This window comes from Triturus cristatus, chromosome 12 (assembly GCF_964204655.1).
Source record: "Triturus cristatus chromosome 12, aTriCri1.1, whole genome shotgun sequence".
NCBI lineage: Eukaryota > Metazoa > Chordata > Amphibia > Caudata > Salamandridae > Triturus > Triturus cristatus.
Window position 1 is genome coordinate 27,976,061 of NC_140595.1, and position 16,423 is coordinate 27,992,483.

The 16,423-nt window shown below is 47.3% G+C and overlaps 1 protein-coding gene across 2 annotated transcripts in view; it reads left to right on the forward strand.

Annotated features, from left to right (window-relative positions):
* LOC146772284 (SURP and G-patch domain-containing protein 2-like) overlaps positions 1–12,599 on the forward strand; it is a 58,125-nt gene extending 45,526 nt beyond the window's left edge. For both annotated transcript variants that reach the window (XR_014972286.1, XM_085638937.1), the window contains 2 exons: positions 136–193; positions 12,389–12,599. Coding sequence is in view for 1 of the 2 variants with exons in the window: in XM_085638937.1 (XP_085495063.1) it covers positions 136–169 (34 nt within the window). In the remaining variant the exon portion in view is untranslated. The remainder of the gene's footprint in view (positions 1–135; positions 194–12,388) is intronic.
* Positions 12,600–16,423: the final 3,824 nt, after the last annotated feature.

The following is a 16,423-nucleotide window of genomic DNA, read 5'->3' on the forward strand; positions in this document are numbered from 1 at the left end:
TACCAAAAAAAGGCTGCTCCCCAGCCATTTAGCTGTCTATGTGCAATCTGTTGATTCATTAGTTCTAACAAGCTGCGCTTTTTGCATGACTGTTTGATAGTGCTGGTATTCACTAACTTTAATTTTCCTTCACAGGGGTGATGCCTCAGGAGAAGAAGGGGATGAATGAGAATGCGTAAAGTTAAAACCTAAGGTATTTACGTGCATTAAACTGTGGGTCCTGGTTCTATATGCGTTCTTTACACCACACAATCCACAAGAGACAAAGTTTATGTTAAGTTACCAACACTCTTTAAATATCCTTGGTACGTTTCTCGAGGGCTTTGGTGTCTGGGCACATCTTATAGTTGGCTCTAAGATTCTCGTTGACTAAAGTAGCATTTATTGGTTAGCAAAAAAAAAATTGAGGCATGCCCCTCTTCTAGAGTCACATGGTGTGCATTCGGCCTTCTAGTGGTTGGTTCTAGAATTATTCTAATAAATCTATAAGAATGCGACCATGGTCACTCATGGTGCCAACACAACCCCAATATGTCACATTTCAGAGTTTTTTCGGGGTTTGGAAGTTCACGAAAGGTCAGAAGCTTTTGCTGATATATTTCGGGACGTGTTTCCTCGTGCTTTTTTTCCCTCGGGATGAGTCTTGCTAAATCGTTGTCCAAAGTCAATTGATGCCTAAAATAGGGGTTTGGACTAGGTAATCAATCACACTGATCTTATTCTGAAAAGAAATTGGTACCAAAGGGTCAAAACAGTCTCCACTCGAAGCCGATGAAACACATACCCTTTGGGTTGGAGACTTTAAATCGTGTACCAATTCAAAAGCTGGCATTGTAGACCATGTTCTTAACCAAACCAGGGTTTTGCCTTTTGAGATAGTCTGCCCCCAGGGTATTCAGAGTGCCTGGCAGTGATTGCTGCCCACTTAGGAAGTGGAGAGTTTCACATATACCCCAGCCTAGACTGGCTAGTATAGGTAAATTTGGAAAAGCAACGTCCGATGGACATCTGATCATATCTGCATTGCACAAACTGATATTTTCTCTATGAATATGGGAAAATAATCCATGACACAAACTAGAGAGAGGCAAAGGCAACCCTGGATACAAAAGAGCCCTGACACTTGAAGACAAAACTCTTCTCTACCAGAAGTGACAGTCTCTGATGAAGAGGAGAATAATGAATCTATAGAATGTAATTGCATCCTGCATACCACTGGTCCAACATCCCATACAGGAGTGGCTTTCTGACAAATAGTCACCAGCAACAGTTTTGGATGATCTAGTGGTGGTCACATGGGTAGTGCAAAAGTAGACCTCATTAAACATAACAATAGGGAGACTATTCAAGACTCCCAACAGTGCCCATTCCAATGAGTGCGTCCCATGTGCCAGCTCGACGTCTGTGGGGCTTGGAGCCCTACAGAAGACGTAAAGTACATGTGTTGGTACAGAGGTGTTTTCCTAGCGCTCAAGGTCTTTCACACAAGTGGGAAAACAGCCTGACCAACGCCACCACCACAATTGCCAGAATTTGGTTCAAAAGTGGTGCAAGCCAACGGTTGACTTCATTACAACACTAGAAATTGCGAAATGCCAAGACTTTACGTCCAGGTACCCACACCACTGGTCAAATGGGAATTCCCTATTAATAAACTGATCTAGGATACTAGCATACACTTCACCCCAACTCCATTTATCCCGGTGGTGTGAAATACCCAACCAGGGCATCCGTTAAGGTGCACGTGGCAGCCATTGTCCCTTAAACTAAGGGAAAATTTGGTAGAGGCCCCTCCACCACGCACTTGAACATTTCCTAGATGGAGTAAAGAGTATAGCTCCACCTTGAGCAGTACCCTCGCCCATGTGGAACTAAAATCTGGTACTCATCCGAACCCATGCACAAGGCCCATCTTGCGTACATAATTAGAAGGACTTTATTATTGGCGATCACCTCACTGTGGCAAGTCCATAAGCTGCAAGCTCAGGCCACCGAGAAATCCTACCTTCAAATTCAGAGGGTGGTGAGAAAAAACCCACATTGTCTCTCCAAGGTTTCGCGCGTTCATATTAATCAATTTGTCCAACTGTCTGTGTTTTTCCAACACCCAAAGACACATTCCTCCTGCACACCTTGGATGCAAGGAGGAAGGTAATGTACTTCTTACCATAAACACAATCCGGAAGTGAACGCAGTTCTTCTTGCCCTTTGCAGCAGCTAGTGGGGGCTCACTGGTGAACGTAGCACTAGTAATACCGACTTTGCAAGAAAGCAGGTGTACCAGTGTAGGAGAGGCCGCAGGCTCGTTTCACAAGGGGGGGGGGGGGGAGCAACACTTGCAGTCTTGTTGCAGGACATTAGCAAGGTAATAACATGCTCCTTCATACACACTGTCGCGCTACATTCTTGCATGGACGTTCAAGTCCGAGGAAGCAGTTTGCAAACTGTCTTTTCAACACATCCCCCATTGTTAAGAGAATACCTCTGTAAAATTAATGAACAGCATGTGAATGCAAAAAAGATTCATGCTGCAAAAGGTTTGCTGCTTGGAGTTTCTGGGTTCACATGCAACAGGTCTTCCACCAAAATGAGAGCAAGTTACCAAAAGGGGGGAAAAAAATCAGATGATTACCACACAGGAACATCTGGGGATGTTACTTCTGACGTTACTAGTGGATGGACCCAACACAACATGGTAGTCGAGATGGCGGTACCTATCTGGGAAACAGTAAGAATTAAATTCCGAGCTCTGCCAATAGATGGCAGAATGAGGCACAGCATTTGAATCCAGAAGACTTTCAGAGATGCACAACAACTTTCACAGGTATAGTAACCATTTAGCTGAACAGCATGATGTGCTTCTAGATAGCATCTATCCTGTAATAGACTGTTTTCTATTCTCTGGTTGGATCAGCGAACGATCCCGTTCGCAATTAAGGTGACATAGTGGTCTAGAATTGGCCCATCTAGACCTTGTTATAAGATTTTAAAAAAAAAACTAAATTCTCTATCTTGGGATCAACTTCTTTCTCTCTGACATTACTAATAAATGTATTTCAATCATGCATTAAGTATTCAGTAGACCTTTTCATCCCCATGAAATCAAATCCTACTAATGGGTCAACTGATAGGGCACCTTGGTTCACCAACACCACCACCTACAAGCTTTAAAATGATCGACACCAACTGTAGAGGAAAATGTGTCTTTAGCTAATGACTATAGACAAACAAGCATATCTAGTCTGTTGGAAATTAGGTCTCCATGACATTAGGCAATCTTAAGTATTTTGTTTATGCATCCAAGATTGAGTCCGCACAACTCAAGCAAGACGGTATTTAACATTATCCAATCTATGACTGCCCCTACTTTTAATACATCCTCAGTCAATTGTTTTCAAGTCATTTGTGATTAATTGACTTACCATTTTAAGGATAAGATCTTGTCAATGTACAGATTGTCTGAGGAATCTGTCCCCATGCTGACAAACAAGTTGGGATGGTGCGCACCTTCGAAAATTTCTGACTACCACCAATCAAGGGTCGCAGAAGCTGTTATTGCAATGTTATTTAGGATCCCCACGTTTAAAAATCTGGTTCTACTATTATGCCTCTTTTTCTGTACTAGATGAATCCATTAAATCTGCTTAAATCTCCGCATTCTGGAAACCTGCTGTAGTAATTCCCATTGGCTTGTACCAACGAAGATTTTATAATCTCACAGTAACTCCCCCTCTTTCTACTTACCTTGTTACCAATAACGTTTTGGATCCCACACAAAGTGGCTTCTGAACAGCACATTCTACTGAATCGCTTTGGCTCTAATGATTGGTGGCCAACAGAATTAGATTGATTCTGTATATAATCTGAAAGTCGGATTCCCTAACGTAGAATTCTCCCCCTGGCGTGAGACTGAACCCGAAAAGCTTTTTTGCTCAGCATCGCTGCGTGCCAGGGGGCGGCACCACGCAACTGCCCGATGTGACCTCGCTGACGTCACGCCTGCGGAGGACAAGTCCCACCCAGGTGTGCTGACGTCAGTTTTCGACGTGGGTCGACGGCGAAGGTGGCGAGTGAAGTCTTCCATGGGGCTCGGTGCGACGTCGATGGGGCGTCGACCGCGACCCCTGCGACGGCGACCCGGTCCCGGGTCTCGCTGGCCCCTCTCTCGACGTCGAACGCCGAGGCTGCCGCGACCCAGAGCCCTGGATCGACGGCGAACATACCGGTGCCTTCTCCCTCGCCGTCGTCGCCTTAGACGTCGAACGCGACCTACCAGCCGGTAGGCGCCGTTTCTGCTCCCTGCTCTGCCCAGAGGTCCTTCCAGGGGCTGAAGCATGGGCGGAGGAGGGAGAATGAGACCCTCCATGCCCCGAAGTCCCACCGGTCCTCTGCTGCTCCTGTCCCTGAAGGCGAATCTTCTCCCTGTCCCTCAGGGTCCTCTTTGAAAAGGTTTTACAGATGGCACATGTAGCTGGGACATGTGAGGACGACAAGCAGAGGATACAAACATCATGTGGGTCCGTCTTGGCCTTTTTCCTCCCACACTCAGGGCAGTTATCGAACAAAGCCATGCTAAGAGTGGGCCAAAACTGCTCCAGATTGCAGGCAGTAGTAGACAAAGGCTCTAGACGTCGAATGAAAACACTATTTATCCAAAAAATCCTATTTTAATCAAATAAACCACCCAAAAGGGTAGAGCTCAAGCTCCAGGGTCCTGCTAGCAGGAGCCGGAAAAAAGAACTGAAAGTAACTTGTGTTGGCTGTGCATCCTGGGATACCGGGGGTCTCTGGAGTTTCTTAAAGGCACGGTATCCCTTTAGCAGACACATAACGACAGCCTATAGGGCTTGTCTGTCCACCCCTTCCTCTCTATTGTTTAAAGGGATTTTGGTGAAGGGAGTGTGTGGTAATAAAGGAGGATGTCAGATGTGAATATAAATGACATTTAAACTTTATTTTGGCTTTTGTGTTCACTTCAGAGGAAGTGCTGGCCAGTGCAGCCTTGTTGTGATTAGGCTGTATTATTTTGTCTGTCTCTTAAGTGTCTCTGCAGGTTTGCAAATGCGGGACAGCTTAAGAGATATTTTTGATTGCTCCGGGGTCCCCGCACATGGGCGGGGATTATTCATAGATTATGACTATACACAGAGATCCCCTACTACAGAACTGGAGTTACAGGTAAGAAACTACTCCTTCTTGCTTATGGGATTCGGCGGAGTCCCTTATGTTTTCTGCTTCTCAGGAGGGTGACTGTGTTGATCTGCAGCACCATTTGTTGGATGGCCGGGAGTTGGCGGCGTTTATTCTTCTCGGCTCTGGACATTTTGGAGGTGATTGGACGTACCATGGCTTCTTCGGTGGCCCTTCGCCATCATGCCTGGCTACGGGATAGTGTATTTCCCTAAGCTGGTTGACCTTCCCTTTGATGCCGCTCTTTTGTTCCACGCCCATGCGGATTCTGCCATTCAGGGGCCTCTTGCGGGGCTTCGTCCTCCCCCCTCAGTGACCCGTTTGTCGGTCTGTTTTGGGAGATGTTCTTCCTTTTTCCTGGGGCCCTGTAACAAGTAGCCCCGTTTGTGTGTTCTGTGTGGGTCTTGGGACTTTGGTGCTGCTGGTCCTGCCCTTTTTAGGTCTCGGCTGCGAAGGCTGCGCTTGCGCAGTCTCGCTCCGAGATTTAATGAGTTTGAGTGACTTTGAGAAGAGGGGCTTGCACCCGCCCCTCTTCTCTCCTGTTCTCCATTGGCTGGCCTCTTAAATGCTGGCCAGCCACTGGAGAAGAGGTCCAGTCACTCCGTTGAAGCCCCGTCCTTTTCGGATCGGGGGGCGTGTTTTTTCGTTGCTTTTCGCAGGGCGTGTTTTTCTCTCCTCCAGCCAATGGCAAGAGGAGAGAAAAAGAAACACGCCCCCGAATCCGAAACCGAGGCTGCGTTTCTCCGAGGCAGTTCTTCTCTGCCTCGGAGAAAGGCGGTGGTGTCTCGGCGTTGCTCCCTCACCTGATCTCCTTGTTTTGCTATCGGGATCCGCACCGTGCTTTGGACGGGATGTCCTCTCCAGGTTCTGCTGTCTTGCGCTTCCCCTCCGCTCCATCCTCGCTCGCGCAGCCCCTCCCCTTCGGCGCAAACATGGCACCCACGCAGCGCGAGGCAGGATGCGTCCATTGTGTGATCCGATGCCGGCATGCAGCTCTGATATTCCAGTGGAGCAGCCATTATACAGCTAGATACAATATCAAATGTACAATTACACACCAACGGGGGTGATCTGTGACCCACAGAGCCGGCCTGGCTCGGAGGGGTCTGTGAGAGAAAGACGGGCTGGATTACACACAGCATGGTCTTGTGCGCCACCGACCCGGCTGTACACACCCACGGAGGTGATCTGTGAGCCACAGAGCCGGGCTGGCTCGTATACTCGAGGGCTTGGATGGGAGGGGTCTGTCAGACTGTCGGGCCGGATTTCACACAGAGTGGGGTGCTCCTGTGCGCCACAGACCGAGCTCAGCTGCACACAGAGGAGGCTAAGGACACGTGAGGCGGGGGGCAGGCTGGATTACACACAGGAAGGAAGGGACTGCTGCCTGCCGGTGGGGAGAGAGAGAGAGAGAGAGAGCCTGCCTGCCTCCCAGCCGGCAGAGGAGGAAGCGAGGCAGCCTGGGAGCCCGGAGGCAGGAATGTGCCGGAGGATTCGCCGTGCCACACCAACCGGGAACAATAGCCGTCCTGGAGCAGGCAGCGGAGGCATGGGGGAACAGTGATCCTGCGCACAGCTGGATGTTCACTGGATTACACAGGCTTCACCACTGCTCAGGAAAGACGGACGCCGCCTGGTGAGTGCTAGCCTCTGCTACTCGTTCACCGCTCCTTCGAGGGGCTGCCCTTAAACACCCTCCCTCGTTTCCTGGTGCTGGGGAAATGTTACTGGGAATACGTGCCACGGGAGAGTGCAAGCTATAGTGGCGGGAGACGGAAAGGTGGGACCTAGCGCCTACATCGTTAACTGTGAACCAGGGAGCCCTGGCTCTCAATCCCTGCATCCCAATTTGACACAAATGGTGTGATCCTGAACAGAATATTTAATCTCCATGTGCCTCTTAACCCTCTGTGTTGCCCAAACGGAAAGCATGGAGATTAAAAAAGAACTCGCTTTAGGCGCTATTCGGAAGGTAAATTAATAACACAGTTTGTCGTCTGGTCGCCACAATATCGTAAAATGAGGCTCTGTGTTTTTTAAACAGCTCGTAGAGGAGCCCCGTATAAAGCACAACAGCGTCGCTGTTTTTTAAAGCCCGACAAAAGGTATAGGATATTGAGTGATATTGGCCCTACTCGGACACCGTAGAACCAGCCACGTGTGCTGCTGCTGGCCAGATGTGATCACGTCGCTTGCGGCGGCTGTTGGCTTGGATAACAAGCATTTACAATGCAACGGTGCAAGAATAATAAAAGAATTTGAACAAAGCAGTTATACAGCAGGCAAGTAAGTCTGTTTGAGTTGCCTCACATATACCAGTTTTGGTGATGCAATGATATGCCGGCATGCAGCTCTGATATTCCAGTGGAGCAGCCATTATACAGCTAGTTACAATATCAAATGTCCAATTACAGCTAAAATATCCAGCCACAATTATTATGCGCCCTTCCAACCCAAATAGCCATGCACACAGGGCACATATCCTGAACAAGCATTTACAATGCAACGGTCTCGGCATTGTTAAAGTTAGAGCTATTGGCATTGCTCATGACAATGCCGTTTCTTTAAATGTTTTAAAAACAAACACATAAACAAAAATAATGTCATGAGCAATGCCAATAGCTCTAACTTTACCAATGCCGAGACCATTGCATTGTAAATGCTTGTTTGACTTGTGGTTGTTGGTAAGCCTCTGTAGGCCCTGAGATTAGGCCTTCTGTGTATTCTTTATTGGCTTAATGGCAAGCCGTCTGCGGTTTTCTCCACAGGTCTTTCGGTTTGTCCTCTGCCGCGGAAATTTTATTCCTGAGAGGTGTTCCCATGTTCTTGGGACGTAACATACCCTATGTGGGGTAATGGTATCTATTACATAGCTCTCATGTGCTGGAGAGGTGTGGTTGCCCTTTTGGGCTCCTTGCTCTCCGTGACGTCACGGTACATCGCAGGTTCGCTACGTCGCTAGGCCAGTCTGGCCTGCTGTCTGCGGTATCGTGTTGTAGCAGTTCTGCACTTCTGTCCGGTGTTTCGGCTTAGGTTCTGGTGGACGGCTTGCTCCGTCCTCAGTCTCTTTTCTGCCTGGTTCCACTTCTTTCGTGGGTCTGTCTGTGTGCGTGTGTGTTTCTGGGCTGGCCCCCTCCCTTGGGGTGTGTCCTGGCCTCTACCTTCGTCTGGCGTTTGGCTTGTCCTGGGTGCATTGTTAAGTGGTGTTGCCTGCTGCTAGCTACGCATGCCTGTGCAGGCCTATTTGTTCTGACCCCCCGTTGTGGCCTTTGGTGTATTCCCTTGTGCCCCTGCCTTTGGTTCCGCTGGGGCTTGCGCGACTGTGCCTCTTTTCCGTCTGCTCTTTGACGGTGGAGCTGTTCCTGCCCTGGCCGCTACTTGCGGCTGAGATGTGTTAAGCTTTTTCTGTTGCTTTGTATGTGTTTCTTACGGTGGGCCCTGCCTCCGGTTCTTCCTCCTCCTCCCTAGGGTTGAGGTGGTCCTTGGGGCTCTCAGGCGCTGTGTGCCCCGATGGGGTGTTGGGCAGTTCTCCCTTGGATGGGCTTAATGATATCCTGGCCTTTCCCTTCTTGTCCTTGTGACATGTCCCCTGCTGGGGCCCTGTCTCTCCTGGTGGGGAGGCTCTCTCGCAGGCCCTCCTCCCTTCTGGGTATGGCTAGGGTATCTATTCTACGTTAAGTAATCTGCGGCTAGTAGTCTTATCAGATGTACAAGTTGCTTACCTTTTGGTAACAATGTATCTGGGAGTCTATTCTAACCGCAGATTCCTTCACAACCCGCCCTTCCTCCCCGTTCTGCGAGGACCCTCTGCTTGGGTTTCTGCAGTCGCCTCCCTCTGGGTGGCTTGTCTTCTGTGGGTGTCCTCTTTGTCTTCTTCTGGTCAGGCATCCCTCCAGCTGGTTTCTTACCAGCGTGAAGGCCTAGTTTTACTCTTTCCTTCTGTTAGTTTCTGATCCCCACCGGTCTTCTTTGTTGTCGGTTCTTTTGCCTGTCCTTTGATCTCCTACTCCTTTCGGGGGTTATGGCCCTCCTTGGTAGTGTGGTCTGCGGATCGCTTACGTAGCTTTGTCCTCCTACTCCTCTCAGGAGGTGGGGCCATCCTTGGTGTTGTCTGGGGATGGGTCGCTGTTGCTCCTCTGTTCCGGGCTTATGGCCCTTCCCTTTGTAGTTGTGGTTGCAGGCTCTTTCTGTCACGGCGCTTTCACATGCTTGTGCCTCCAGGATGGCTCTCGCCTTGGGTTGTGAGGTGGTTCCAAGGGGTGGTGCTTTCTTGCGATGGCTTCGCTGCTCTGGCCTTCTGTTGCTTTACTGCCACCTGTTGCTTTTGCCTTGGCTTGCATGGTTCCTCAGGGTGGTGCTCTGCTCTTTTCCTGCTCTGGTCTGCTGTTGTCGCCTTCTGGTGCCTTTGTGCCACCTGGTGATGTTTCTTACCTTTTTTGTTTCTCTAGTTTTGTTTCATTTTTTCGCACACTGTTCCCAAACTCTCCTCAGTTTGGTTGTGATGGCTCCGCGTTGTGACGCGGAAAAGTTCTCTGACGCAAACGGACGTCAGCGTGCCGGGGTGGGGCTTATGTGACCTCGCTGACGTTACGCCTGCATCCAGAGCTCACCATGGGGGCTGATCGCCCTGATTAAAACTGGTTTGACAACTGGCTTTCCCATCCCTGTTCCGAGTGTCAGCCTGTTTTTCTAAACAATTGCGCAGCCCTCTCACAAATGTTGACCATTTGCCTTTCAACGGCTACTTCGTCCCTCTTCCTGATAGCTTACTCCTTTCTCCCATACAGGCATCTATTGTTACTTTTCCTGGAAGTCGTTGGCATGTATTCCTAGGAGGGCAGAAAGCTGTCTGCAGGACACACCCCATGTACGTCTGTAAACGGACACTGGAAATCTTGGGCAACTAAAGTGGCAACTTTTCTCCCCAGTGACTAAATCCAATTTAATGGCTGAATCTGATACTTATCCTACTTTTAGTCCCATATAGAAGTACTTGATACTAGGGACTTTTAAGAAAGGTGCCAATTGGGTCTCAGCCAATTAACCCCTTTCCCGCTTATGACGTAACCGCTCCGTCATGAGCCACGGTTGCCGTGTGCTCATGACGGAGCGGTTCCGTCATGCCATGACCGTTGGCGGCAGCTCCGCCCACGCGGCGCTGTTTCCCAGCCTGTGCGGGGGGACAGCGCAACTGGGCGGAGTCATGACGGAACCGCTCCGTCATGAGCACAGCTCAACCGTGGCTCATGACGGAGTGGCTCCGTCATGAGCACAGCGCCACCGCCGCAGCGAAGGGGTTAAAGACACCTTTTTGATGGGTCAGAGCTTAGGCACAGTTCCTTATTTAACTGGGATCGTGGCAGTTCAGTCAATACAACAGTTCCTATAAGCCAAATTAGGGGCAAAAAGGTGAAGGGCTATCCTGCAAAAAGCCAGTTTCCTTAATTGTGCTGAGGGATCTGGTCATTAATTTAATTCCTTTTGAGTGCCTGTTGCAGCTGTGAACTCTGGGTCTCATCCTCTCGCCCATTTTTGAATTACAGGACCTGGGCATTGCAGGCTTCCATAACTGATGTGCCTCAGCAAACTTGGGCACACAATACACACGTCAAAGCAACTCCTGTAATTTTCTCACTTGACTAATGTTTGCATCTCCTTTTCAATATTTTGCTCTGTGATCCCAGCACATGTTTGATTGTTCTGTAGGTGTTGATTTTTGGGCTCATAAAGAGGAGAGGCTATAGCGGTAAAGCATGTGCTTGGTGAGAAATACAAATAAGGAGTTTAGTATTGTGAGAATCAGAACCTACTTATCAGCACAGGAGGCAACAATGCATGCAGGAAGATACTAAATTTGTTTTATTGGTAACTCTAGCTGGGTCAATTTTTATTCTGTATGTATAATGTTTGTCTTGCAACTGCTGTGGTAGAGCTCAATGGGATGTTTAGTGTCCTTCAGTGTATGTTTTCTGCTTTTAGAGCTGGCCAGGTATGCAGGTTCGCTGCGTAACTGATTGTAGACCCAAAGGACTGGGTGACCATTTAAGTCGGGAATAGTTGGGAGGGAACTGGCCTAGAAATCTCCCTGTGCACAGCATGAGTCTGTGTACTAGCATGGGATCTGTTTCTTTCTGGGGGGGGGTGTTGATTCTTGCTTAGTGATTGTAAACATGGTATTTATAACTTGTCTTCTGAGGGTTATCTGCATAACCCAGGAATGAATAGCTTTGAATTTAATCCTTTCCAGGGCAGTGTAGCAGAAATCTTAACGTCAAAAGGAAAAGACATCCTGTAGACTATTTACGAAATTCTGGTATCTGGTGGCAGTGGCTTGCAGTAGTAGAAAATATGTTGATAATACAAATTATAAACTTAGATCACAAGAACTTGAGTTGCTTTCTCTTGTGTTGATCTTGGTCTTCTGGGTTCAGATAGTTATAAAAAAAACTTTAGTCTAATATGATTAAAAATGTGTCAATGTTGGACATGCCAAAATAGTTAGTGGATTTGCACTAAGTCATTGATCAGTAAGACTCGTTGGGCTTTCAGCTTAAGACTCCAAAGCATTTCCTTAGGTGTTGCCTACATTTTTATGTATTTTTAATCTTGATGGTTTTTCCAGCAAAACATCAACTTAAGTGAATCATTGCATTAGGAAATAAGTCCTTGTCTGATATAGGTCGGATTTTCACTCTTCCCTTTGTCTGTTAATGCCATATTTATAGAGCCAGCAGTTTGCCAATTCTTTGACTGGTATGCAAGGTTTCCCTGCAGCTCCACAACTGCTTACATCTGCTCCTACACTAGGCGATACGAGGTCCATAGTGAATCGATCCCTAGGAATTTTGGCAGTTATTGTTGTAAATGGCGTGATCACATTTTTAATTAGAATTCTATGGTTGATCTAATATACATAAGATGCAACCGGACTACATTTCTTTTTAGAGGAGATTGAATATGGTGGGATTGACAACCAGTTTGTACTCCAACTGATTCTCTAGTCGGAGGTAACCAAATTCTTTAGGGAGAGGTGGCGTTATCCAGTGAACAATTAAACCGAAAAATCAGGAGTATTGTATACATTTTTTGCACGCCTATTAAATATACATTTTTACTGGCTTTCTCTGGTTTTAAAATTGAACATTTTTTTAAATGCATGTTGTAACTTTTAACTAACAGTGCTTTTTATTTTTTTCAGTCTGCAAGAAGACTTCATCTGAATAATGTTCTTCCGTCAATGGTGTAATAAATGTATTTTAATGTCCGCTTTTGTTTAACTTTTTTATATTTCTGTTGAATAAATGACAAGTATTTGAATAGTCTGTGGAAGTTTTTGTTAAGTAGAAACCTATCCTTGAAATGGGTGTAAAAAGTTGTGTCCATAACTAGAATAAATCTTGTCATCAATACCTTTTGTGGGCTTATTTTTTTTCTTCCAACTACATTACTTTCATACGCTAGTCGGTGAGAGCAACTGATTTCTGTCCCAAAGTTCCTACTTCTGGTGTGGTTCTTATAGAGCGAGAATGGAAAAACCTCTGCATCTTATTCAGGTGTACTTACTAGTGCTTTTCCACCTGCTGATGCATAGTACAGTATCTACTATAAAGGATTAGGTTTGCGTAGTCTTCATACTACCATGTAGTGGTTGGGTTAATAGAAGCATGTGTTACAAGTTTTCTGCCCATTAAAAAAATATGCATCTGGCTCAAGATTAACTGCTCTGTTAAGCAAGAGACTTGTCATATTTGTTGCCTTTTCTATGACATAGTGTTATTACTATTTATATTTGAAGTTTTGCGTTTCAACCATTCGCTCCATCAAGAGTATTAAAAGGCTTTCACCAGATCACACACCACCTATATGTAACCTAATTACGGTATATCGTTGGGTGCCATGTCATGTGCAATATCATTACAGGAGTTAAAAAGTTAAAGGCTATGTTGTGGGGCACTACTCTTTAGGGTGATTACCTTTTATGCTGATGCCTGGTTAAACCCAGTAAACTAATTCATATTGGAATGCTTTCCTTCGCATAGCCTCTGGATGGCGGATCACCCAAATTGTGAATCTAAACAGTTTCAGCTATCAGATCTATTGTTGAAAAGGAAGAAGCTGTTCGAGGCATGTGAGCTTTAGATCACAAGCTGTGCATAGCCTGCCATCTAGTGGTTGGTCCGGATGTTTGCCCTCTGTTTTTTGTTCGCAGAAGTCTTTTCCAGTCACTAGGTAGGAGACTCCTTTCAGTGATAGTGCGCATGGGCATTGACTACATTGTCTATCTGGTTCAGATGTAAACTGCTGTGCTCCGGTTTGGTGCCGTTTCTCGGGTACCCTTTTGACTGGCAATCCACTACCCTCCACTGTATTGTTTCTCGATCACGTTTCCCATGCTTCGCGTATCGTCTCGAACCAAGAAAATTTAATCGGAAAACTCGTGGAGGGCCGGTGGTCTTAACCGCACTGGGCTTACTAGCTGTTGATGGAACTGACTCCAAGCTCTGTCCCGAGTAAGAGGAACATGTCTGTGTCCAAGGCTGACTCCGACATGGCAGAAGAGGAGCAAGTTACACTGGGTCAGTGTACCGGGAGTACAGAAACGCCATTGCCCCAACAACCAAAACTGAAATGGACTGCTTGGCCAGCCTCTGCTGCTGTCTTAAGCAAAGAGCTTCCTCCCTGCGAGCCATCACTCTAGCCAGCAGAAAGGCCGAGCGGCCCCGGCAGCTCATGCCCCCTAGTGGTCCAACCAGAGTGGAAGTGGTCGGGTGGCACCAGGCATTCAGATGCTGCCGCCCAGCAGGTCCTTAAGCTCTGCATGCCACGCAGTCGCCCCTCTCCGCCCAGTGCATTTCTGCATCCGCTCTGAAAGCACGTTCTGAGGGGTGCTGCCGCAGCCAGGCTCCGGCACCCCTGTGTCTTGCTCAGGCTGCACCTCAGCCTGCCTCTCCCTTCTGGGGGAGACAGCTGGGCCTGGGGAAGCGAAGTTGTGAGGTGTGGCATGTTGCTTATATTTTTTGCTTGTGTTTAAGGCGGAAGGTGTATAAGTCAGGGGAGGTGGTGCAGCATGTGGGTCATGTAGTAAGGTTCTAAATTGTCCAATGGATGAGGCGTTTAGAGTTGCTGTATCTGTGTTAGGTGTGGTGGGAGAGCGAAAGCTTGGCATTGTAGTTTGTTCCTTTGTGTGGTTTGAAAGGTGGGTGAAGGTTTGTGTTTAGTGATGGTATTATGAGGTGTTGCGTTTTGAAGATCTTGTTGTGCTGGTGTGTGTGATATGTTTTGTTTTTGAGGAGTAATGAAAAGGGGTGCTGATGTATGTTTCATGCAATTGATGTAGTTGTATAGTATTTGTGAGGAGGTTGTACAGTAGAGGGGGTAGTGATGTGTTTGAGTAGAGTATGTTGCGTGTAGGAGAGAATGGAGTAGAGGTTGGAGTGTTTGTCTCAGACTGGTTTGTTGCAAGAGTTAAAAAGTGTGCGGTTTGTTCTGAGTGTGACATTTGCCCCATGTAAGGTGAAAATTAAAAACCATAAGCAAATTAATTTACGTGGCCTTTATGCTAGCAAAAAGGATGGCCATGGCGAGGAAAGCTTCAGAAGCCCCCTCCACAGAAGTATTGCTCATGGATGTAAAGAAATGGGCAAACGCTGTACATTACACACTATTCAAAATACAGAAAGGGGTGCACACAATGCCTGAGACACTCCTAAGTAAATACTGTTGCATGCCTGCTTGAAAGATCAGTAAATTTGAGAATGCTGTTGATTTCTTCCGAATTGCTTGTGTAGACTGCATTTATTTTACTGGTTGGCTCCTTAGATGTGTTTTTCTCATATCTGCCCCGCACCAACCTGTTTCCACTCGCTAGAGAGAGGGAGAGAAACTGTAAGGGCATGTAGACCGGCCGCAGATGGGCATCAGAGAAAATCAGTGGTGTAATTTGTAGATTATTTCTGAGAGGCTATATCGCAATGGTGCTCTGGCTGCTTGTCAGGAGTTGTGATGCGTTATAAGTGAGTGGCACAGCATCAGCCATCCAATAACAGAGCAGTTCATAATAAAGACACCTTGGAGGTGCTAAGAAGGCAGGGTAAGTGCTTGGCACATGCAATGCTTACAGTTGGTCACTCACCACCAGGCTGGCTTTAGCTACAGTTTTTTGCCACCCCTCCTCCAATGACCTCCTCCTCGGATGCCCTCACTACCATCTGGCAAAAGTTCCCCTCATCTCTCCATAGCCCCTCTCTCACATACATTTAATTTGTTTTAATGTAATGTCATAAGTTCTTACATAGCGCATGCTGTCACCCTACGGGTATCCTGGTGCTTAGCCTGCAGTATGACCGTCACATGAGCAGATCAGTAATTGGAAAAAAGGGGTCAGACCTTAGGAAAGAGCCAAGTCTTCAGACTCTTTCTAAACTCGTCAGGGAATTAACTTGTCTGAAGCTCTGGGTCATCTCGTTCCATAGATATGCGGCTGCCACACTAAGAGCCCCACCCCCATCCTAGAGCGCTTAACTGGCCGTTGTCATCCGGTTCGCGCTGGAGGAGTGGTGTTGCCTCATGGGGTTATACCAAGTGAACTTCTCCTGCAGTGGGACTAGGCCAGAGTCATGTACCGCTCTGTATACCATAAAGAGCGATTTAAAACAGACCCTTTCCTTAATAGGTAGCCAATGGAGATCTCTCAAGGCCAGAGTAGTAGAGGACCTTTGTTGCCTATTTAGCGCCATCTTTGCTGCCATGGACTGGACTCTGCAACCCCTGGAAAAAGTATTGAAAGCACTGTTGTAGGCTGGCTTTACTAATCCACTCACCTAGCCTAATAAAATATATATCTGTTCTTTGCAGCAGGCATATTAACCCTCTGTGCTACTTGATGGCGAGTCGAAATTGCCACCGACTAGACAAAACTCCAGTCTTTTTCTCTCTAGCAGGAATGTTAATCATTAGTTATCTTGACATTGCCCGGAAGCTAGATGCACAAGGACCTCTGCAGCAGGCATTTTTTTATCGTAAGAAGCTGCCAAGCACAGCGCCCCTCCTGAGTGCAGTGCCCCTCTCCAGGTCAGCACCTAGTGCGGCTGCACCACTTGCACTGCCCTAAAGCCTGCTCTACTTACCACTCCCAAGCTCAATTGCTATATGCATATGTTCGAGGCAAATGAGCTGCAGATTACACACTGTGCATAGATCGCCATATGGTGTTGGGCCTAGATGTTGCAGTTTT